Source organism: Apteryx rowi, unplaced genomic scaffold (genome assembly GCF_003343035.1).
Source record: "Apteryx rowi isolate R43461 unplaced genomic scaffold, aptRow1 scaffold_72, whole genome shotgun sequence".
In the NCBI taxonomy this organism is placed as follows: Eukaryota; Metazoa; Chordata; class Aves; order Apterygiformes; family Apterygidae; genus Apteryx; species Apteryx rowi.
Window position 1 is genome coordinate 3,141,332 of NW_020451005.1, and position 22,448 is coordinate 3,163,779.

The 22,448-nt window shown below is 37.7% G+C and overlaps 1 protein-coding gene across 3 annotated transcripts; it reads right to left on the reverse strand.

Annotated features, from left to right (window-relative positions):
* Window positions 1-380: 380 nt before the first annotated feature.
* Window positions 381-22,440, reverse strand: USP38 (ubiquitin specific peptidase 38). 3 transcript variants are annotated; one of them, XR_003256990.1, is made up of 11 exons: window positions 21,720-22,440; window positions 20,504-20,639; window positions 15,129-15,258; window positions 14,779-14,880; window positions 11,678-11,836; window positions 9,834-10,027; window positions 9,060-9,153; window positions 8,086-8,192; window positions 5,620-6,970; window positions 1,372-1,594; window positions 646-733 (listed from the first exon to the last, which is right to left on the reverse strand). XR_003256990.1 is itself a non-coding variant. In XM_026087489.1 (10 exons), the coding sequence occupies exons 1-10, from the start codon at window positions 22,402-22,404 to the stop codon at window positions 572-574; spliced, it is 3,120 nt and encodes a 1,039-aa protein (XP_025943274.1). In that variant the 5' UTR covers window positions 22,405-22,440; the 3' UTR covers window positions 381-571. The 3 variants fall into 3 exon arrangements, 2 of the variants coding, with proteins under 2 accessions (XP_025943274.1, XP_025943275.1); XM_026087489.1 differs by lacking the exon at window positions 1,372-1,594 and having other exon boundaries at window positions 381-733; XM_026087490.1 differs by lacking the exons at window positions 1,372-1,594; window positions 11,678-11,836 and having other exon boundaries at window positions 491-733.
* Window positions 22,441-22,448: the final 8 nt, after the last annotated feature.

Below are 22,448 nucleotides of genomic sequence, written 5' to 3' on the forward strand. Positions count from 1 at the left end.
AATTATTTTTTCTTCTTTATATTTATACTGGAAATATATTGAATATTTTTTATTCTGGAAAGTAGTTTCATGTCACATTTTAAGTTATTGCCTTCATTATAAGATTGCATCATCTCTGGAAATCCTTAAAGGTACCAGATTTTTAAATGGAGTAGGAGACTATGTATATCATTTCAGCCCACCTGAAAGGWTCTCCACATAAAGCAACACTGTCAGAGCAAAAAATGAGCTTTCTTCATTCAAYGGATAGGGATGATACAAACTGATGTAAGTGCATTTGTTTAGTTTAATGCAGTGTCATTAGAAACCACTTAAAAATCTTCATTTCTCTCTTTTGGGCAAGCGTATCTTACTATAAAAGCAACTGAATTTTTAAGAGGTAGTTTTTTCCATGATGCGCTTATTTATTTCAAATAAAACAAAACAAAAAAAACCCAAACCCCAACATTTGTTATTGAACAAGGATCAAGTCTCAAAACATAGTACAATATTTGACAAAGTTCAATGTTTTAATTGTCCTCAGCAGGAACAAGCTGCTTTGGAACCAGTGTATTCCAGGTTGTCTTCAGAGTCAAAAGACCAATCTACCAACAGTACTGAACCCCCCGCCGCCCCCTCCACCTGCCGGCCCACAACTTCCCGGGGGATCGTTGTCATCAAATCCATTGGGTCGGAAAGAGCATGAGGCTGAGGCGGCTTGAAGTGCCTGTGTTCGAGCACTAAGCTCTTGCTCCTGAAATTAAAGAATACAGACAATAAAAAAAATATATCCCAAGTCCTAAAAACAGTTTACTTGCAGTAAATTTAAAAAAATGGCTTTAAAAGCAACATCACTAACTTCTGGACTCTTAAATCAGAAAGGCTACTTTGTTGAACTTCAAGTCAAACTCAATATCCACAGCCCGTCTGAGATGTACAACTTTACCCAAAGCCAGTAAGTATATATGTGAATCATAATTAAAGTCTGTTTTAAATTTATGCTAAAACCGTATTTCATAGCAACATGTGATGTTACTACAGGATTAGATTATTGAACAAAAGCTAATGAAACATTAAATTTTGATATAAGCTTCACATGAAATTTCATCCTAATATCTTTAGGATGCCCTTGTTCTTGGTAGTCAAACCAAAAGGCAAGACTATCATATCAATGTTAGTTATTTAAAAGCCACTTTTTTATTCTGCATAGGGTAAGAACATACTTGGATAAAAGGCAAAAAGGTGAACAAGCTATTTAGTTTCCCTTCAATATGACCTTTTAACTTTCAAGTGTTATTGCTATGCTCTGTTTTAACATTAGTAAGGCTTAGGAAGTCTCAAATACTCCAGAAAAATCAAAATCAGCTGCTAGAAAACCAAAGGAAAAAGTACCTCTGAGTAGCAGAAACAAGGAAGCACAGCCTCCTGCCAATTTCTCTCTTCCAGTTGAGCTCCTCTGCAGCTTCTTAGATGTCTAGTAAGGGGAAGAGTGCTGGCTTTCCCCTCATGGGGGATATCATACACTATTTTCTTTCTTTCTTTCAAGGGGAAGAAATTTTAACTGGGTTTTGGTAACTACTACCTAGGTCACCTTGACTTGTTCCTTCTCCACCTCCTGGCAAAAGCAAGGAACAGACAAAAACTGGAAGACCGATTGTGTTATACTACAATGAAATCACTAGACTTAGTCCTGTCCATTTACCTTCACAGGTGCTAAAAATGTTACTTATGGGTTTAAATTACTCTGTCTTCTTAGAAAAACATAGCAAAGTTTGAAATTATATAACTAAGCACTGAACTACATACATGATTCCAAAATTATAAAAAAAAAAATTGGAGGATATTGCCTATGCAGGTATGCTGGCCATGTCCCTGAAAGATAGTATTACACTATCTCCAGGAATATGTGAATTCTTATGTATCTGTTAACTACAAGATATGTCAAAGAATAAATTTACTAGGGATACCAAAGGATTACAAAGAACTTGCTTATAGTACCAGAATCCAACAGAATTTTTTTGATTAAAATAACAAGCTTTGTGTAAATAGACTGTTTAGTTAAAATACTATGGTGCAAAGCTGTTTAGCTTAGAACAGAATTTATTCTCAAAACCAACACAGTGGAAGAATCACTACACTGCACCCTGTCCAATCTTCTTTTTTGTATTTTAGAAAATGTTTGTTTTAATGCAACACAGAACCAAATGAAAAATGGAGCCTTCCTTACTCCCACCCCTAATTCCTTCCCTCCAGAAAACTGTTTTCTGGCAACCTTAGGCCTTTTCATCTTCAGCAGTTGAGTTTTTACCTAACAAACTATATTACAAAATAATGCAAGTGTCAGGAATAAGTTTGCAGATTACTCTATATTAAATAAAATAGTCTTAAAATTGTAGCCAAAAAGAGCACTAAATTCTTACACCTAAGAATTTTTTGCCTGATTCAGCTAGAAACATTGACACATTTTAATTTGTCTTACCACAAACATAGTTACTCAAAAGCATGAATGTTTGGCATAGGTAATACAGCTAAATTAATCCATTTATGTTTTATATTCGGTATTTTTAACGATACTCTCAGTAACAGTAATGTAGTTATCACTAGGCTTCCTTACYGAGAGGAAACACAAACAGTGCTTCCTGGGAAGCACTACCGTGAACAGCAACACCACAGGATCTTGCATGACTTACGTACAAGGGATGACTCTCCTACAGCTCTGGAGCCATCACACGAGCGCATCATATTCAGTACAGAATATAAATGAATTGTAAATACAGCCTGAGCAACTATTTTAAAGATACTGTTTAGTAGCAGCCATAATGCACTGAGAATAGGACAAGCCTCACTCATGATCTTAGCTTCATTGCTACTGTGTACAAAACATTTGGTATAATAAAAGATGCATACTATATACACACACACACATATATATATGTGTGCACACACAAGAGAAATACAGAAAAAAGGATCAAATTATCAAAGTCTCTTGACAGAGTATAAGTGTTAAAAAAAAAAAACAACTAATAGTGTCTTCAATGCTAAAGATGCAATTACTTAGTTTTCCATCTTGCATATTTTATTCCTGTTCAGCAGTTTCTGCTAAAAAGAGCACATTCCTTTCTTCTTTCAAGGCAAACATTCTCTTAATATTAACCTATATTAAATTGTTCTGCTGTAACATGTAACAGTGCCACTTTACAAGTATCCTTGTTTTTATACAAAGGAAACACTGAATGTTTTTAGGTGGCTTATACTTATCTCCTGACAAATACTCTAAATAAGATTAGTACAACTTGACAGTCACTACAGTTCTCTGGAATGAGAAAAAATGCAGAGCATTACCGCCTGCTTTCCACTTGTTTCCAAAGTATGATTTTTAATTTGTTTTAACTGAAGTAGAAGCTACCCATATTACAGGTTTTGTTATTTACAATGAAAATATTTTAGTTTACCATGTGGTAAATGGGGATGCAGTAGTAAAACAAAAGCAATTAGCTAGTTTTTTTTTTTTTTTTTTAAACATTTCTTTTAAAAAGTAAAGGCTTTCTCAGGACAGAAAGATATGTTCTTAACATAAGTGAGAAAATACTAGTTCAGACAATAATAAAATGTGACCTTTCGAAGTACAAAACCTAATTCACTGAATCACGGTATTGGAATTAATGGGAGAAAGGGGATAATTTCTAAACAGTCTCATTTAAGATAAGGACAGGATCTCAGCAGTAGAGCAATACAAAGAAGAACAATATCAAAGAATCCAAAAAATTTTTTAAAAACATGGTAGGTAAAAAAAAATCTGCTTGGAGAATAGCTTTTTTCCTTTTAAGGAGACTATGTTTGCTTGTTTTTTTTGTTTTTTTTTTTTAACTGTAAGGGAAAGGTTTTCAAGAAAACTACTAACTTGGCTTTCACTTGTGAACTATAAAAGAAAGTGATTTTATACACTTTATATAACTTTGGCTAAATGGTCTGCAGAGAGAGTTTTAGTTTGGGAGACTGTCAAATTGTCATTGATTTTTTGTATATATTCACCATCTAGACTCTCAGTTTTTTTAGGTCATATTGACTTTTCACTGGCTCTAGGTGTACAGCAATATTCAAAAAAGCCTAAAGTAATTAACTTTCTACTGTATTCCAAGAATTGACTCAAAATGGTCTTTAAAAAGTGAATTCAGCAAACCATATTTTAGAATATGGCATACTGAATTGCTGATTATTTTCTCAGTATCCCAATAATGCAACATGCTCCATAAAGCTAACACGCTTCTTTAGATTTGAAGAGTTTGTTATGCACTCACCTATCCTGCTGATAACATTAACATATATGACTACAAGAACTGTATTCAACAGGAAAATATACAAACAGGAGTAGTTACTGGGCTTTATATTCTGAATGGATGACACTGCTCCTCTGTTCAATGTTTGGCTTTATATATATATAAAAAAAGTTTACAATATTACAGAAGTTTTTGTACTACTTTTCTCTATTCCATACTCTTAAAATTAGTATTCTTTAATCATTCAATTGCCTAGATACTGTTGTAATTATATACTTAAAATTAAAAACAAGATGTTGGCTTTAAGTTTGGAACTTGACAATTAAAGCATTCACACGTTAATGGAAGTCACAGCAATTCTGACTGGAAAACATTACAGTTATTTGAGACTGCTGTTAAAGACACCGTGTTTTATACTACCCTGTACAGTACAGAGGAGAGCTGGCATATAAAGAGAGATGGTTAGGACATAAATGCTTTAACCACAAAGCCTGAAAATAGCAGAAAACAAGTTGCAATTTAAACGCAGTTCTCTGTTTGTAAAATACCTGCAGCTATCATAATAGATTTTCACAGTGAGATTTAGCTGTTCTTTTCAAATTTGAACTTAGCTCTACTTTTTCTAATTTGAGTACGCCTAAACTCTGTGAAACTCTTACAGGAACAGCTTAACCCTTCAAAAAACATTCAGTAAAACACAACTTTATTGTTACACAGTCTGAGGCTCAAAACAAACCATACTTTAACATGGAGAGCCATGTCCTTTGTATCAACAGTCTAAGAGGTGACTACACCTAGGTAAACAGCAGCATTTTCACGAGGCACAGGGGATGTGAGGCTGGGCAGCGCTGGTCCAAGGAGGAAACCAGCACAGGCAGGGAAGGAAAAGGTGACTCTAGCACCTGGTCTTACATTTTAGTGATTCTAACATAGTTAGTTTTACAAATAAAATGTCACTCGCAAGTTAAAATGGGCTGACAAGAATGCTGCTAAGAAGTATTTAATATACTTCAGCTACTTTAGTGTAATTTAAGAATGGCAATGAAAGAGAAAACTAGCAGTTTGTAATTCTATGCAGGACGGGCTTTTCAATGGTCAAAGGACCAATTTGAGCATCTCCACTTTTTAAAAGTCTTTTTAAAACAGAACAGTTTCAACCATATTTCTCTTATGCTTCCCATCAAACAATAACAGCTATGATTAACCTTACTATGAAACTTGTCTAGCAACACCAAGAGGGAAGCAGGATTTGTGATCTGCAAGATCAATATACCAGAACACTTAAAAACTACATTTTTCTTTTTTTAAACTGTCTCTTGCCAGTCTGAAGGAGGCCATTCTTCACATACTACTTCCATCTTACCTGCAAGTATAGTTTGTTATCTTTTGTAATTGCATCCATGAGGTCTTTTTGTAGGGGAGGGTCTCCATTTACCCAGAGTCTGTTTGCTGAATTGGTGCTGAAACCACAGGTGTTATTCTGCTTTTTGTAAAACAGAACATAAGCAGTATCCTTTGGAAATCTACTGGTAATTTTCTGGACTGACTGAAACGAAGTAAATGTCACTCTGCTGTCATTGAACAGAAACCATTCTTTTGGCATTTCAGTGTCTAGCTCATTTTCTACAACAGTACAAGGACTCTCCTCTGCCAGCAAGTTATTCTGGGGAGAAACTAAAGACAGAGCTTTAGACTGGTGGCACAGTCCTGAAGGCCCTGAACCAGTTACATTTCTAGCGTAAGAATAGTAATGTCCACTTTCAGAGGATACACCAGAGTGCACCACCACAGAGCTTAACATGTAGGGCACCAGCTGTGGGCAGGTCACTTCATCAGCACCTGAAGGCTTCAGTTTTTTAGCAAGATTTTCTCCAATATCAGAAATCTCAACATCAACAGACCAACCTCCTGAAACTACGGCTAGAGGAGATGTTGCTCTTTTGACTGGCAGTTCCAAAACAAGTGGCAGAGACACATTGTCCAAGATTTTGCGCCTTATATGACACTTTGGATCATATGAAAATCTCAAAAGAGTGAGAATGAGGTATTCAGGTTCCTCAATGATTTGCATAGTTTTCTCAGCATTCTGTAGAGAGGCACACTTTTCACAATAATACTTGTTGTCTCCACTGAGGATCTCGGGTGCCAGAAAATAATTCAGTAAGTCTGTAACTGATGGAGTATTTTTACCTACTAGCCTCTGAGATATATCCCTATTATCTTGAACTTTGTTGAGTTCAGAATTTGTAGTATTCTCAGAGTTTGGCTCAGTAGAGAAATTTTTTATGGTTCCTTCATTCATAATTGTGTCACATCCACCATTTACTTCCAAATTATTGAGAGTTGTTTCTTCAGCAGCATTGGATACTAAAGTATTACTTTGCACCACATAATCATCTTTCACTTCAGAATGTTCCATACATTTTGGGCCAAGATTCTCCAAGGAAGCTGGAGGACAGAAAGCCAGAGAGAGATCTGTGAAAGCTTCTTCCTTTTGAGAAGTACTTTTGCAGTTTAAGCAGCATATACTAGTCTTGAGTTTTCCTCCAAACATTTTCTCTATCAAAGTTCTCTCTTCGCTTCCTGTACAAGGTGCTTCAGCAGACAGCTGGGCTTTATGGACAGCTTCTTGTGTCTGAGACTCTTCATTCATTATACTTTCAGCAGTCTTTGCTGACGACAGTGCTCTCAAAGTTCTCTCTTCTTCATGCAACCTGAAGACAAAGAGAAAGAAATCCAAATAGCTGTACTATTTTCCACACAAATACTGTTGCACCACTTAAGACTTTTTTCTGGTTATACTTAAGTATATAGATGCTTAAGCAGTTAGAAGTTTCTTGCATAAAAAAGGGGAATTTGTTATTGTTTAAATAAGCAATTTGAACTGCACAGTTCAGTACTATCCGAAAGACAGTATGGATGAAGCATACAGGCATTCTATATGGCTTTCATTATCTATAACAGAACACAATGGAAATACTGTGAGCAATGGTAAGTATTTAAAACAGATAACAAACAACATTTCTATTATATATATCTTTATATTATCTTAATAATCAGTTCTCTGACTGACTGGTTCTGTACGTCAGATTTCCTAAGAGAACAAGCAGCTATTTATATTGTGCCAGACCATTTCCAAGGAAAAGAAAAGGTCAGGATTTTATAGCCAAGAAACTTAAACTACGTCAAGAAAAAAACAAAACAAAAAAAAAGGCGTGGGGGTTACATAAAAAGGACACTATTTCACTATTGAGATAAACTTCTCCAGAAGCAGAATGCCTCATGAAGCAATGCTGCTTAAGCCAAGTCTCAGCAAAATACTCAGCAAGAYGAAATTAAGAGGTCTACTAATATTTTTTGGTATTTTGCCTGTGCCACAGTTAATTCATTTATATATTAAACTGGCTATAAATGTATACGTGTCTCTTCATGACTTACCTGAYCTATATGAAATATAGGTGTCTACACCAACATGAAATTCCAGATGCCTGACTGAACTGTTTTCAGCAACCACAAGAATTTCACAATGAGACCATGACTCTAACATAACCAACATCCAAGTATAAGTTTGTAAAATGGAATATTACCATTATAACCTGCCTTGGATGATATGAAGACAAGTAGGTATCCAGGTTTTACCACAGATAAAATGGACAAAGAAAAGTGATTCACAGACCGTACAGAAAATAAGAGATGGCCAGAAACCAGGCCTAGAATTCCTGAATCCCACTCATGCAATGGAATTGTTAGTTGACTGCTCCTAATTAAAAATTTGACCTTACGTGGTAAGATGGTGAATTCATTTCCAGTAACATCCCGATAACTGTACCTGTCTAGCAGGAACCGGAGATATTCTGAGCAATCCTGCTGAGATCGAGGAGTAAACCATGGTGGTCTGGAAGCCTCAAAGAAAATTCTAGGAGCGTATGCCTCCCTCTGTTAGTGYGAGGGATAAACAAACAATATTACATCAGCTTTACTTAAAAAATTGGTTGTATTATCTTGATATTGACAGCTGAACTTTAAACCACATCATTCTAAAGGAACTGTATGACACATGCAGTACATGTAAACATTTAAACTCCTATTTAAAAATAGGAGGAGAAAGACAAATATTAGCTATTAATTTTGTAGTAATCACTTCTAGTACAAAGATAAAAGTAGTGGATCCTGCAGGCAAATATTAAATGCACAGTGAGCATAAAGCATATGTTAAGCCTAGCAGCTGTTACTGTTCTTGCTGGCAAGCTTAAAAAATGTATTTTTTCCTTTGGAAAAAACCTGTATTTCATTAGTACTGATTCAAGGTGAACCATCCTCATCCCCTTTTCAATGAGTTTATTGGTATTAATCAGAAAACAATTGTCTTGCATCTTTCCAATATTAGCAAAATATTTTGGCATTTCATTTAACACACTATTTTAGAACTTGAGCTACAATAAAATTTAATGTAAAAATCACTGCAGAAGGCCCTAATTTTTCCTAGAAAGTTACATAACAGCAGCTTGCAATATTGAGTCAGGTCTTACTTGGATTTTTCATTTTAGCTTCTCAAAGAAAACCCCTACAGCCTTTCTATAAAAACAACGGAACACCAAGGTGTTATTTCCACTTATGAAATACAGGTTTCTCTAAGTCCATCAATATCATCTGACCATYTGGAAGTAGCCTCATTGCCCTCCAAATCTATCATATCAGCATTTTAATATATTCAAAGTACTCCTGTGGCATCATGATGATTGTTGCTAAGTTTTGGTATATAGATTTAGATTTAAAAACAGCAGATGCAATAAACTAACATACCTGGGTATGGGCCAAAAATGCAAAAAGATGCTGTAATTTTCTCATTAGTGAATTGCATCCATTTAGATTCAGAGATAAAACATGTCTCCTGAAACTGAAAAGAGACGGACATTAGTTTCCCTGAAAGATTTCTAAAAACAATACAGTATCATTCCAACACAATTACTTCAATTTGATGGAAAGCAAAACATTTAACACTTCCCTTTGAAGCCTGGATTCTGCTCTGGTGCAGAAGTGCAAAACTACTGTACAGTAAGAACTAACTTATTGCAAAAACATGTATCTTCTTTAAACATTTAAAAGGAGAAGAAGGGACTAAAGACAGACAAAGCTTCCCCCCGCCCAAACAGCTTCCAGATTACAACAAAAGCATCACTGTTCACTTTTACAGGGAGCAACTAGGGAAAGGAGAGAGGGAAGGGGAAAAAAAAAGAAAGAAAAAGAAACGACTTGCCTGGGACCTAGCAGGCATACTATTGAAACTTTAGACACTGAAGAAATCAAACTTGGAAGTGAATCAGTGTTAAAAGGCTATCATTGGTTTGATGCATATTTCTTCTGACACTGGACAGAAAGGATCAAAACAACTTTTTATGGCTAAAATTGCAATTCCACAGAGCTGGATTTAACAAAGCAATCAGYAACTATCTGCCAAGAAACCCTATGAATTTTTGCTAGGAGGCTGAGTGACCCAGGACACATTTACATTCTGTGAAAAGCAAGACTACTGCAATAGTTAATTTGCAATGAAAACAGCTGGTAAAAAGGACTTACTCTGTAGCCATAAAAAGTGCCTGAATAACACTGTTCATGTAACAAGTATTTCCTAGATTAATTAGACCAGTCTTCCCAGTTTCAGATTTTCCAGAAAGTCTAGACAAACAAGATGGCAAAGAACTGGATTGAGAAGTCCAGGCACTTTGACTGAGAATCAACTTAATCTTCTCTTCATTGGGCTTGGGCAGTTCCTACAAGAGAAACATTAACACACTTATTAGGTTTTTTTATTTGTTTTTATAATAGGTACTTCCATCCAGCAGTCTTTTATATCCTCCCTTGCTCTGCCATCTTGCATTCCCCTTCAGGCTCTTGCTGTCCCTGCTAGCCTAGAAGATACATGTTGCAATTGCCTTTGAAAAAACCCAGAGCACAAATGTCTGGCCAGTCAAAAGTTAATGCAATGTACTATCACAAAAAAAAAAACCAAAACAAAAAACCAAAACACCCAAAACCCCAGAAAATCCCACACCCACCACATTCTTCTTCAAGGCTGATTCTGTCAACTCTCAGATTATAGGAATAAGGGGTTGGTGGTCACCTTTGATTTGCATATTCATGCAATCCTTTTTGCCACCAAAAAAAACGACTCTCAAATTTCATGCATTAATAGACTCTGAAAGCATCCTCTCTTCTGCTAGAGACATTCCTTCTCTATCAAATCAAAACGTAAGAATCAAAAGAATAAAATCCAAAATACTCAGGATGAAATGAATAGGGGTTGTTTTTAAGCCTCAAAACATCTACTCACAATATTACTGCTATGAAAACAGGCAGTATTATCTAAATATTTTTTAAATATGTGCATTATGCATTTTAAAATTAATCTCTTCTAAAAAAATGCAGAATTTTGCATAGGCCAGTATGCTTTACCCATAGAGGCATGCAATACTCACTTAAGTATTAAGATGTAGTGCTGCTTTGGTTTTTTGGAGCTAGACAAATAGACCATACTCTAGACCATATTCTCTTCTTGCCCTTCAACTAGCTCCAGAAGGTACAAAGAAAATCCTTACCTTTTAGGGACTTTACAACCCCTCCTCCTTATTTTACCCCTATTACCTACTTTCTTTCCACTAACACTTGCCATGTTCTCTTAAAGACCTTCTTAAAAGTTCAACATGTTTCTGTATATTTAAGAGATACTGTACTCTGTTTTAACATCATTCGGAGTTCTTCTCAGAACATCAGCAAATCTCTTTCTCTTTTCAATGCTGTCAGTGCTCCAAGCTTACATTAGAAGCTGGATCATAACAGTGACACAGAATAAAGAATTGCTGGGAGTATTTATGTCACTCAGAAGTTTGCTAGCATTCAGAGATATGTATATGAAGTGAGCTTAAAAAAAAACAAAAAACAAAAAAAACCCCCACACTCAACAGGAGATACATTAGCTGCAAGATAACAGAAAAAGGAAAAAGCCTTTAAGGTCTGGATAACCATTGCTTCATTTTGCTGCATTAAACAACAGACAGCAACTTTGAAGAGTTACGGTTTCCAGTGTTGGTTGAAATGAAATGCCTAGAGAGGAACACTAGCAAAAATATATTCATAGTTACATGAAGCAGAAGAAATTAGATTAGACCTTTAAGAAAGGCCCTCATTTCAGGCTTTTCTTAAAGCCTGCTATAATCATCTCATGTAGCAAATATAATGATTCATGAAATACATTCAGGACAGTTCTTCTGGCATATTTCAAACAGTTAAAATTGACATTAGATTATGTGGATAATTCTGCTAGTGGAAGTACTAAAGAAATCAGATCTATGGGATTCTAGCTTTCATATTTAAGAAAGCAAAACAAAACAAAAAATCCCACCACCTTTGCATTCCTGTTATACCTTAATAGCTTCCAGAATGGGTTCATAGAGCTCTGGAAATCCTGAATAATGATACATCATACAGTGTATCAACTCAGTCAGCTGCATCAAAAAAGCTGTACTGGAAGGCAAGCCATCTCTTTTGAAGGAGTGAACCAAACTGACCACATGTGGGACAATCTAAACAGAAGAGGGGGGGGGGGAAAAAGGGAGTTACACAGCAATTGCATTTCTCCAATCTTGTTCTTCTACAAACAACTTTACTGTTTTACATACGTCAAATGACAGGGAACCTCTTATATAGAGATGGTTGAGAAACAATGACTGCAAAAAAGCATGCATTATTCTTTACCCGTGACAACTTTCAAACAGCCCATAAAGTTTTGGAACTTTGTGAACTCAGAAAAGGAATGTTAAAATTTTAAGCAGTCAAGTGTCCAAGGTACACATCTTATTAGGGTTATTACAGCAAACACTTTGCTTTTGTACCACCACTACCATCTCAGTGTCCAGTTTTAATTTCATGGACACAGCTTTTAAAACAAAAGCTCTCAATTTTAACAGAATCTAATGCTTTGGATCTGAAGCAAATGAATATATTCATCCTATTTCAGTTTACAAGATGAAAATTGGCTCACAGCTCCACCTAGTGAGAACTACCATCCAAGACGGTTATTTTCTCTGAGTTTAAAAAAAAAAATTACCACAGGAATGCTAATCCATCTGGGGATTAGTTCAATTCATTTCTGTTTTATGCCTGATTTAAAATAGTAATGTTGACCCCACCTCTTTCCCCTGCTCCAATTTAAACATAGTGTTTATTTACAATGCAATTTTGGGTTTTTGTTTAAGTGTAAGACTTATTTGTATTAGTCTTAGAAACTTTCAAGTAGAGAGTTATTTCAATGCAAGCCATAAGAGGAGGGACTTCTCAGTGTGAATCAGAATATTTTAGACACCTCTTCCAGTTTAAGTGATTAAAACGAATTAACTTTGGAAGAAATGGATGGAATCATTTCTCATCATAAGTTAGCTTACATTATTCTGTAGTAAAGACATGAACTATAAAAGAGAAATAATATCATCATCTTAGAAACATAAACTAATTACAAGAATTAATACACTTCAAAAACAACAAAGTATAGAGGCCAGGTGCAAAATACTCACTTGCTACTTTTTCAAATATCAGTTTTTCTGTAAGTATAAGGTATACTTTTGTATCCCAGAGAAACAAACCCTATTCTTTTGATAAGCGAAATATCCATTGTTTAAGAATTAAAATACAAGACTCCTAAGTGCTCAATGTGTTACATAACCAATAGTCAAAGTTGTGATTTAAATTTCTCTCTAACTTTACAAAAGTAGGTACACAGCAATGAGTTCATTTTCATCTGAACTACTGAGTTCCAGGAATGAAATCTGTATAAAGGAGATGTAAGAGGTAGTAACTTTGCACAGACACAGCACAGGGGAAGAGTAGAGAAGTACAGGTTGTCAGCTCTCAAATTAAGAACCAAATTCTTACTTACAGTGTACCACATAAAAGAGAAAGTTAAACAGTTACACTTTGTTTATATACAGAAATATCCCTTTTGGCTGAGGTTGAATCAAAATTTTGTACTTCAATAGAATTTAGAATTTCACAGCACTCCACTCTAACATATCACACTGTGGTAGTTACACATCACAAGCACAAGACAGAATGTCTTGTCTTTGTAACAAAGTCACTCATGTAAAGATACTCAAGCAAAAGGAATGAAGATCACTCAGATACATTGCAAAATAAATTCAGTTATATTACCAAATATCTATTTATCCATTTTACATTTAGACCATTTATTATAACCAAAATACACAAGCAGCTTAAGCACAGGAGAATATGATAGACAGGAAACTAAATTAAAGCAGTAACTTCCCAAAATGATAGGGAAGAAGAAGTTTGTTTAAAACAGAGGGAAAACGGTCATGATGAAGCTTTGAAGACAGATGTTTAGGCAACACTGCATGCAGCCTATCGTAGATTTTTTCCTTGTGAAAGCAAATGTCTATTTCTGGAATAAATTTTCTGTCGGTCTCATATTTGACATTTTTCACATGAATGTTTTGTCTCTTTTAGGAATAGGGAAGAAAAGCAAGACAGTAAATTCATAAAATATTTACTTTTTGAGCATATTCAAGGCTACTTGGCTATTTCCTTTGTGATTCAGTTTTCTATCCTAGGCCAAGATTGGGGAAGCAGAGGGAGGACAGAGAACCAAATTAGACTTCCGTCATAAAAAAACACAAAAACAAAAACAAAACAAAACCCCCCAAACTAATCAGGCATAAGGCAACTATTCTGACATTAATCAAAGCAAATGATTTGAGATCCCTTCAAGCCTAAGAGCCATTGAGATAACAACTTGGCACACTGCTTCTCTAAGTTATTACAGTAAGTCTGAAAGACCCGTATTCTACCTAAAAGCAACTTAAAGCTAAACACTGAGCTTGAGAACAGGAAAAGTGTTATATACATCTTGCTGTACTAATTTAAATAATCATCATCATACCCTAGTATCTGCTAACTGCATTTTTAATCTAGAACTATTTAGCATCTAGAACTGCATTTTGAAGAGTGGCCATAAAAAATAGCACCCTTCAGTTTGCCAATTTGTACATCAAAACATAGACAGTGTAGCTTTCTTAAAATGAAGTAGTTCTTTGTCTCATGCATCTATCCAGGATGACTGGGTAACACGTAACAGATAATATAACTGATTATCTGTTTTCCTCAAATAGTTTTGCTTGAAATTCCAGCTACAGCCCAATTTCAGTTGTAGACCTCACACCACCTAAAATGGCTTTCCAGAGGTATGTGGTTGAAGACAGAATGTGGTCCCCAGATACTACTGCTCTAAGTACGTACGTACCAAGAGGAACAAGGCACTGTTTCCAGTGACAGGTTAAGTGGCTGGACCTGGAAGTTAGAAAGCCTAATGGTCTGAACCACAGAAATCTGATTCTGGAACCTTGAAACAAACATGAAATCTAAGTGCATCAACTTTATTTCTCTTTAGACCCACTTTAGAAATTACATATGAATTACATTTCAAAGAACTGAAAATGATTTATTAGTAACTTACCAAATGAAAAGCCTCTGGAGAATGCTGGAAACTAAGTAACATGTGGGAAAGGACAGCAAGGGCACCAGGCCTCACTAGAGGAAACCAAAGTCGATTAAAGACCTAAAAAAAAAAAAAAAAAAAAAAGTAAATCTAGAAAGTGAAATTCCAATAAAAATGTAAACAGATTCCAGATCCATTTGAATCGGACAGAATCATTATATAAAATTGAAAGCTATATGACATTTTTGACTCTTCTATGCTGGACAGTAAGGTAAATATATTGTAGTACAAAAGATTCCATGCAATTGCATAGCTGTTGCAAATCCCTCTTCCCCTCTTTCCACCTCAAATATTCTTTTTGGACATACCAATTCAATCTTAAGCAGAGTGACATCAATGAGGATGGTAAATTTCTGGACTGCAGCCAGTCCTTTCAGCAGTGCAATAACCCATGTTTCCACATGCTGAGCCAGAGGCCAGGACAACCAGTCAATCATTCTGAAAGATTAATGAAAAGGGAAAAAAATATATAATAATACGCCATTTATCTTGACCTCAACAAAAAATATTCCATACATCTTACCCAAATAGTTAAACTACTTAGATAGAGACTCACAAGTAGTAATACAAGGATGTTAGGAAAGCAGTAAGATAATTTTGATTATATCTCATCTCACTTGGCTACATAATTAATAATTATATATTTAATACATTGAAAGTAAATAGAAAAAAACTGAAATAGGTAAGCATACATACTTAAATATCAGATGTTTTTATCATCTAAGAATGTTAACCCAGTTTTTGCAGATATTAAGCTAATGCATTTCTGTTTTCTAGCCAAAACTTACTACTGAAGACAAAACAAAGTGTAGTTCTGAGAAATAAAGTTAAAGATGAACAACAGAAAAAAGGGTTGTAAAGAAAGTCATTCTGTCCTGAATTAGCAGATAACTTCAACTGATAATTAAGGCAGACAGGCAGGTCAGTTAAAGCAATTCTAAGACACAGATGGTATCATGATGCAGTGCCAGTAAAAACAGGAAATTTAGGCTTCATTTTTTTCCAAGAATTTTACTCAGCAATAACTAGGATTTTCTTTAGTTGTCCTCAAGATCTCTTCCTTCAAGCCAGATGAAGCATCACTAATAAAGGGAGAAGAACATTTTTTTTCACCATGAGGGTGGTCAGACATCGAAATAATTTACCAGTGAAGCGGTGGCATCTCCATCCTTGCAGAAAACTCAGAACTTGACTGGACAAGGCCCTGAGCAACACGGTCTGACTGCGAAGATGGCCCTGCTTCGAGCAGGGCAGCACCAGCTCAACCCCAGCAGCCCCTTCCAGCCTATGTTCTGCTATGATTCAATGAAAAGGGGGAAGTTGGAAGTACATTTCTTCTCTCCCTAAAATGCTCATCATAAAGATAATTTTTTAAACAGGCTAAGTTCTAGCACATAGCTGAAGAGGTTATAAGTAACCAGTCTAATAAAATAGTCACTATCTCTATTAATACGCTCAGTTAACAGGCTTCTACCCTATTTAGTAGAACGTGAAATACACTGACAAACATGGATGCTGTATGGACACAGCTTGCCACAGGCTATACATGCAGAGCCTTTATGCGGTAGTACTGTGTTTTCTGCTGTCAGCAGCAAAAAGGAACAAGTAGAAATAGAATCAAACTGCTTTAAGTAGACAGCTCTTTTTAGTTTGCGACTGTAGGAGAATGCTAACATCACTGAGCAACTTCACAGCTTCTTTCAGACAAGAGGAATCATATATCAGTACTACATTGTGAAGGAGCACAAACTGCTTTCCTTCCTTCCTTCCTCAAAAGGCAAAGTTATAATAAACTAAGACACGTAATAAACTACTGACATGAAAATCAATATCAAATTATATAAGACCTTAAAACTTCTAATACTTAGTTTAAGCCAGTTTCAATCATTTACACAACCAGAAAAGATCAGTTTCAGAGTGAAGTATTACCAACGCAAGGCTCTATAAGATAATTCATCTGCACAACCAGCCTAAACATCAGCTGTTGCACACAATATATGGCTTATGATTATCTGAAGCACAACTATCAGCCCCTGTGTTCCACCTGGAGATTAAACCCCCCCCCCCCAAAAAATCAAATCCAGGTTCCAGTCCTCAGACTCCAAACTAAAAAAAAAAAAAAAATGCAATAGCAAGACTGGACATGTATTCTGGGAATAATATGTTATTATAAACAATCTAAATTATAAACGAGATGTAAACTTTATATCTGAAAGTGCATAGTGCACATATTCTAAAAATTTATGTATCTTATAACTATGTGTTATCTATGCATATGACTTTGGAAGGCTTCCCTAAAATAGAGAATGACTAAGACTGCCTTTTTAACAATTAAATGTAGATTTGCCTGGATATTTGCAGAGTTGCAACAGCAAAATTTGAAAGAAACACACCAACACTGTAATCATTGCTCTGAATTTACACAAAGCTCCCGTTTCCTCAGGATATTAAAATCAAACATGTTTATTCTGAGCACTCTTTCCATATGCTTTCTTAAAGGGGAAAATCAAAAACAGTAGGGCTCCTGCTGGTTCAATCTTCCATCTCATTGCCCTTGTCATGTAACATGCCATTCTGTGTCATCTGTATTCAGCTTAATTAACTAACAAACTGTTCGATATTGTCACTAATAGGATAACAACTATAATTTTAGTATGTTTAACATTGTAAGGAGAAGCTTCATTCTCCATGACATTGATACACATACAATTCCCACACTTAAAATCCACTCCTGCTCTTAAAAGCACAGCTGACGCTCTGAGGAAAAGCCAGTGGAGGAAAAGCCAGTGGAGGAAAAGCCAGTGGAGGAAAAGCCAGTGGAGGAAAAGCCAGTGGAGGAAAAGCCAGTGGAGGAAAGAGAGGTGAATTTGCAGGCATGCTCAAGACTGTCCTAAGAAGCCTAAAATCTGAGATCTGGCAGATGAAGATTGGGACATTTCAGTTACTAGATCCTCTCTGCATTTCAAGTTATTTACTCAGCTCCTATTCTGCTGTCCTCAATGAGTGCATTTTTAATAAGGCACAGATCACAGATTATCATCATGCCCCATGTTAAAAACAAAGAGGATGCTTTTGTGCTTGACCAGATTCAGACAACCTTAAAGGCCCTGAGAGGACCTGCAGCTTCATTTCACCCTAGGATGAACAGATCTGCTATCCATACATGTGCCTAACCAAGGACAATATTCTCTGGATAGAATAAAATTGTATCTGTGCTTCCTCAGACAACAACTTCTTTTGCAGAAGGTCTTCTTAGCCATGTTAGACAAAGACCCTAACAGCTCAGGTACAAATCTCTCGGATAAAAAAAGATACTACTAGGTATCCCCTCCCCCACTCCCCACCCCCCAAAATTAACACCTTCTACAAGATTTTATATCCTCATCCACAGGGCAAATGGCCTGGTCATGTCTGGAGTTTCTCTTAGCAAAATTTTCAGTTTCCCTTACCATAGATACTTGGGTCAGAATGCAAACAAGCATGACTATACTCGTTACAATACTGAATGTAGGCAACTCACTTCTTCTGAGACCTCTAAAGTTAACCCTCAAAGTAGTCAGACCCAGGAGAGATTCAACAGTTTTCTGCTTTTCTTCACTGATGTTTCAGGTAAGGTTTCATGAGACAGCTGAGCCAACTGGCAATAGCTCACTGATGCCAAAAAACAAGCACCCTTTCTTATGCCAACCCTGTGCATAATATAATCCCCCGCTGAACAGATTCAATTTATTAAACCAGCAATTTACTCATCTGTATTCAATTTTAGACAGGCTCTACAATGTCATGAAAGTTATCCTTAGGAACCAGGTAATCAGGCCTCTAATTTGCAGTTTCCAAAGCTCTGGTGACTCTTAACATGAGGCCTCCTGATACCTGGAAGTATGCATCTCGTGGGGATGATGCAAACCCGATGACAACATTGTTATTTGATGCTCCAGACATTCCACTGGCATTGTCATCTTTATTCTCATAAAGCCAGAAGAGAATGAGCAATTATTGCAAAGATAGCCAGAGGCAGAAAGAGCAGAAAAGAAACTGGATACAGTGTTGACAAGGGAGTATCTACAAACAAAAATAACAAGGGGTAACTAAAATGTTAGTTCCATGGAACAGAACCAGAAGGTCTTGAAATCACGTATCACTTCAAACACTGAATGATGTAAGGCACGTAAGACTGCACAGCCCTTTCCAAAAGGAGAGGAAAAAAAACACCACACAGCTAGTATTAAGAAGCAGCTCTTATCTGAAAATAGCACCTCCTGTTATACCCAAAGCTCAGCACTGCCTCACTTCTCTAAGCAGAGGCATACAGAGAAGCCATTCTAAAGCCACAGTTATACCATCACACTGTGCTGAAGCAGGTAATACAACATTAAAATTATACTAACATGAAACTTTAACCACTAGCACATTACTGGCAAGTTATTAGTATACAAAAATCCTTCTGCTTTTCCCAGCTTTGAATTTCAGACTGGGCACACAAACTTAGCTGAAATACGCTCAGTCAAGCAGATTCTTTTAAAGTCTCTAAATAATATGCTACAATTAAAGAGAAGTATTAATACTATATTTTCAAATGAAATATAGCTTTCCAATTTCATGTAAATGAGTGTTTTCAGTGTGAAAAAAACTCAGCATTACACTAAGATATGCCCTAACTACACTCACATGAATGCAGTACAAAAACAAGAATACTTTGAAAATAATACAGCAAACAGTAATTTTTTCAGTTAAAAAGGCACTTAAGAAAAAAAAAGACAGATTTCTAAAAGCCTCCTATTTAATTGTGTTACTCATTTTTTGCTCCCCTTTTGTGCTAAGAGCTTCTTCTGCAGATCTTGGGGGGGGGGGGAAAACCATTCAAAAAATTTCAAGAAGGTCTGAACCTCTCTCCAGTTGTCACTTTTCAAAGTCTGGTATTATCCATGCTTCTGAAGATACTAACCAGGTTTATAATCCTGAATCAGTCTGTTAACAACTCTAATCTTAACGTTCACTAATGTTTAGATTAGTGACAGGAAGCATGATATGCAACTGTTTTTATATCATTCCTCTTTCTTCTATCATTCCAAGAACATCCAACAAACTTTTGGAGGCTTGAGTGAAGATGGAAAGAGAGGTRGTCCCCTGCAAATCCTACTGAAAAGTCGAAGATATCTAAGCAGAAATCAGTAAAATTCATTTCTATCTGTCTTCTCTCTTCAGAGGAGATGATGATGGGTGAGATAAGCACGGGAGTGAGCCACTCTGCTTCTTGGAAAAGCAGAAGGGTTGATCTTCTGAAGAAGGCTTTGGGCCTCAGCATAATCATAAATCCGGTGAGGTTTCCTAGTTTAAGGTGTCTCCCACAAAGTGGGAGATCTAAACATAATGTGAGATCTAAAAGGAACCCAGCTAGTTTCCTCTTTGTTTCTATTTAACCCCCCTTCTTCATTCGACCCTAGCAAAGCATGAGAAAAAAGCCACATTAGCAATGAAGGCAGCAACCTTAAACTGAAACCTGGCCAGTAACAGCCGTGGCATCAGAAATATGTTAGCCTAACATGCCAAACACCATTACTTAGAATAACGTTTTAAAAGGTGGTGGTTGTTATTTTTAAATAGAACTTATGTGACAAATAACTTCATAAAAGGCAAGAATTAGAAAAAAAGACTTTTCCCTCTTTCCAATGAAAAACAGTACCTGCACAGAGCTTGAGTCATACTTGCATCTTTCACATTTGGATCTGTAGTAAGGCTCCTGATGAGTACTGTAATCATCTGTAATGGTATATGCTGTACAAGACTTGCCAGTGCAACAGAAGGTTCAAATGAAGTATCTATAATAACATGACATGCGTTAAGAAACAAAAAGAAAGCCCCACAGAAGCAGCTATGCACTGTTTCCTACCCTAGAACTTCACTGTAGCTGTGAAGCTTTGAAACAATGAGTCTATTCTATAGATAACATTCTATCAGCATCTACCAGCATAAAAAAAAAGGCTTGAATGGATTAAGCATATAAGGAACACTGAATTACAAGCTCTTTTTATTGGTCTAATACCCATGTGGGAAAGTGACAGTCTGCCAACTTCCTCCTCCACCTCCAAAAGAACTGAGGAGCGTTTTTCATTCTAAGAATAAGTAAAATACATCTTTATACAACTGTTTGTTGTATTCTACACTAAAGACTAGGGATCCACTGGAGCTGGCATTTCACATGTCTTATCTCAAGAATGTCTACTAACTGCACCAGTTATGGCAGGATACAGTGTTTTAACGGTAGGTTTCCTAAGCCTTTCAATTGCAAAGGCAGTTTCCAATGTGAACTACATTACAGTACAGTACAGAATACAGTAATTCATGGATTTTTAAGGTCAGAAAGGACCAATTTATAACCTCATCTAAATGACTCAGGAGATGAATTGTTCCTACAATGTACAAGTTTTATGTAGTGCTTTACATATACCCAGCTTCACAGACTAAACAGCGCTGAGGCCTAAGCTGTATTTCTGGAGGGAGCAAGAAGGGAAGAATAACTTTTGACACTGAAAGAGTTTTCCTCTTTCCTAGGGGGGCACCCAAAACACTGTTCCTGACTATCACTGAAATGGTTGCAATGTGAAGACCTCCCAGAAACAGAGCAAATCCTAAATAAACCACTATTCCCCCGCTGCCTTTTTTTACTTCAAAGCAACCAACTGCTTTGCTTACTGGACTGCCAGAAAGCGGCAGTGCACGACCAGGGAGAACAACGGCTGCAGGCCGCGCAAAGCTGACGCCCCGGGGCCTCAGGTGTCTGCGGTGAGGGCTGGTTTTTGAAGCCGCTGCTCCCCGGCCCCCCTGCCCGGGGGAAGCGCTCGGGGGGCGCCGCTCCCCAGCCCCCCGGCCCGTGCGGTCCCGTCCCGCCCCGTGCTCACCGGCGGCGGAGATGACGGCGAAGAGCTCCTGCAAGGAGGGCAGCAGCGTGTCGGGCTCGGCCTTCCAGACGCTGCGCAGCAGCCCGCTCACCTGCGTCACCTGCGAGACGTAGAGGCGCAGCTCGGCCTCGCGGCTGCCCTGGCTCTGGAAGTGGGCGATGCTGCGCACCAGCTGCTGGCAGAAGGCGAGCGASAGCTTCCTGCCGCGGGGCAGGCACTGCGGGAAGTCGCCCAGCAGCTGGCAGAGGCGGGCGCAGAGCGGCGGCGCCGGGCGCTCGCACACCAGGCGCAGCGCCTCCACCTGCAGCAGCTCGAAGAGCTCCAGCACCGAGGGGCAGCTCATGATGAGGCGCAGCCCGGCCTGGATGTAGTCGAGGATGGCGGGGTCGCGGCCGCTGAGCTGGCCGTAGCCGCGCTGCAGGAGGCCCAGGACGAGCCCGCGGTTGAAGAAGGCCTCGAACTCGGCGCGGTGGTAGCGGCCGTAGGCCTCCAGCACCTGCCGCCCCACCTGCCGCTGGAAGGGGTCGGGGCCCTGCAGCACCAGCCGCGTGCTCAGCGCGAACATGGCGCGGCACTGCGCCTGGCTCAGCGGCGTCTCCGCCGACTCCACCACCCGCCGCACGATCACCCGCTTCAGCTGCAGCGGGTGCGACGAGCTCACCAGCCCCTCCAGGATCTTGTCCATGGCGCCCGCGCCCGCCGCATCGGCCGGGCGGCGCCGGCGGCGGG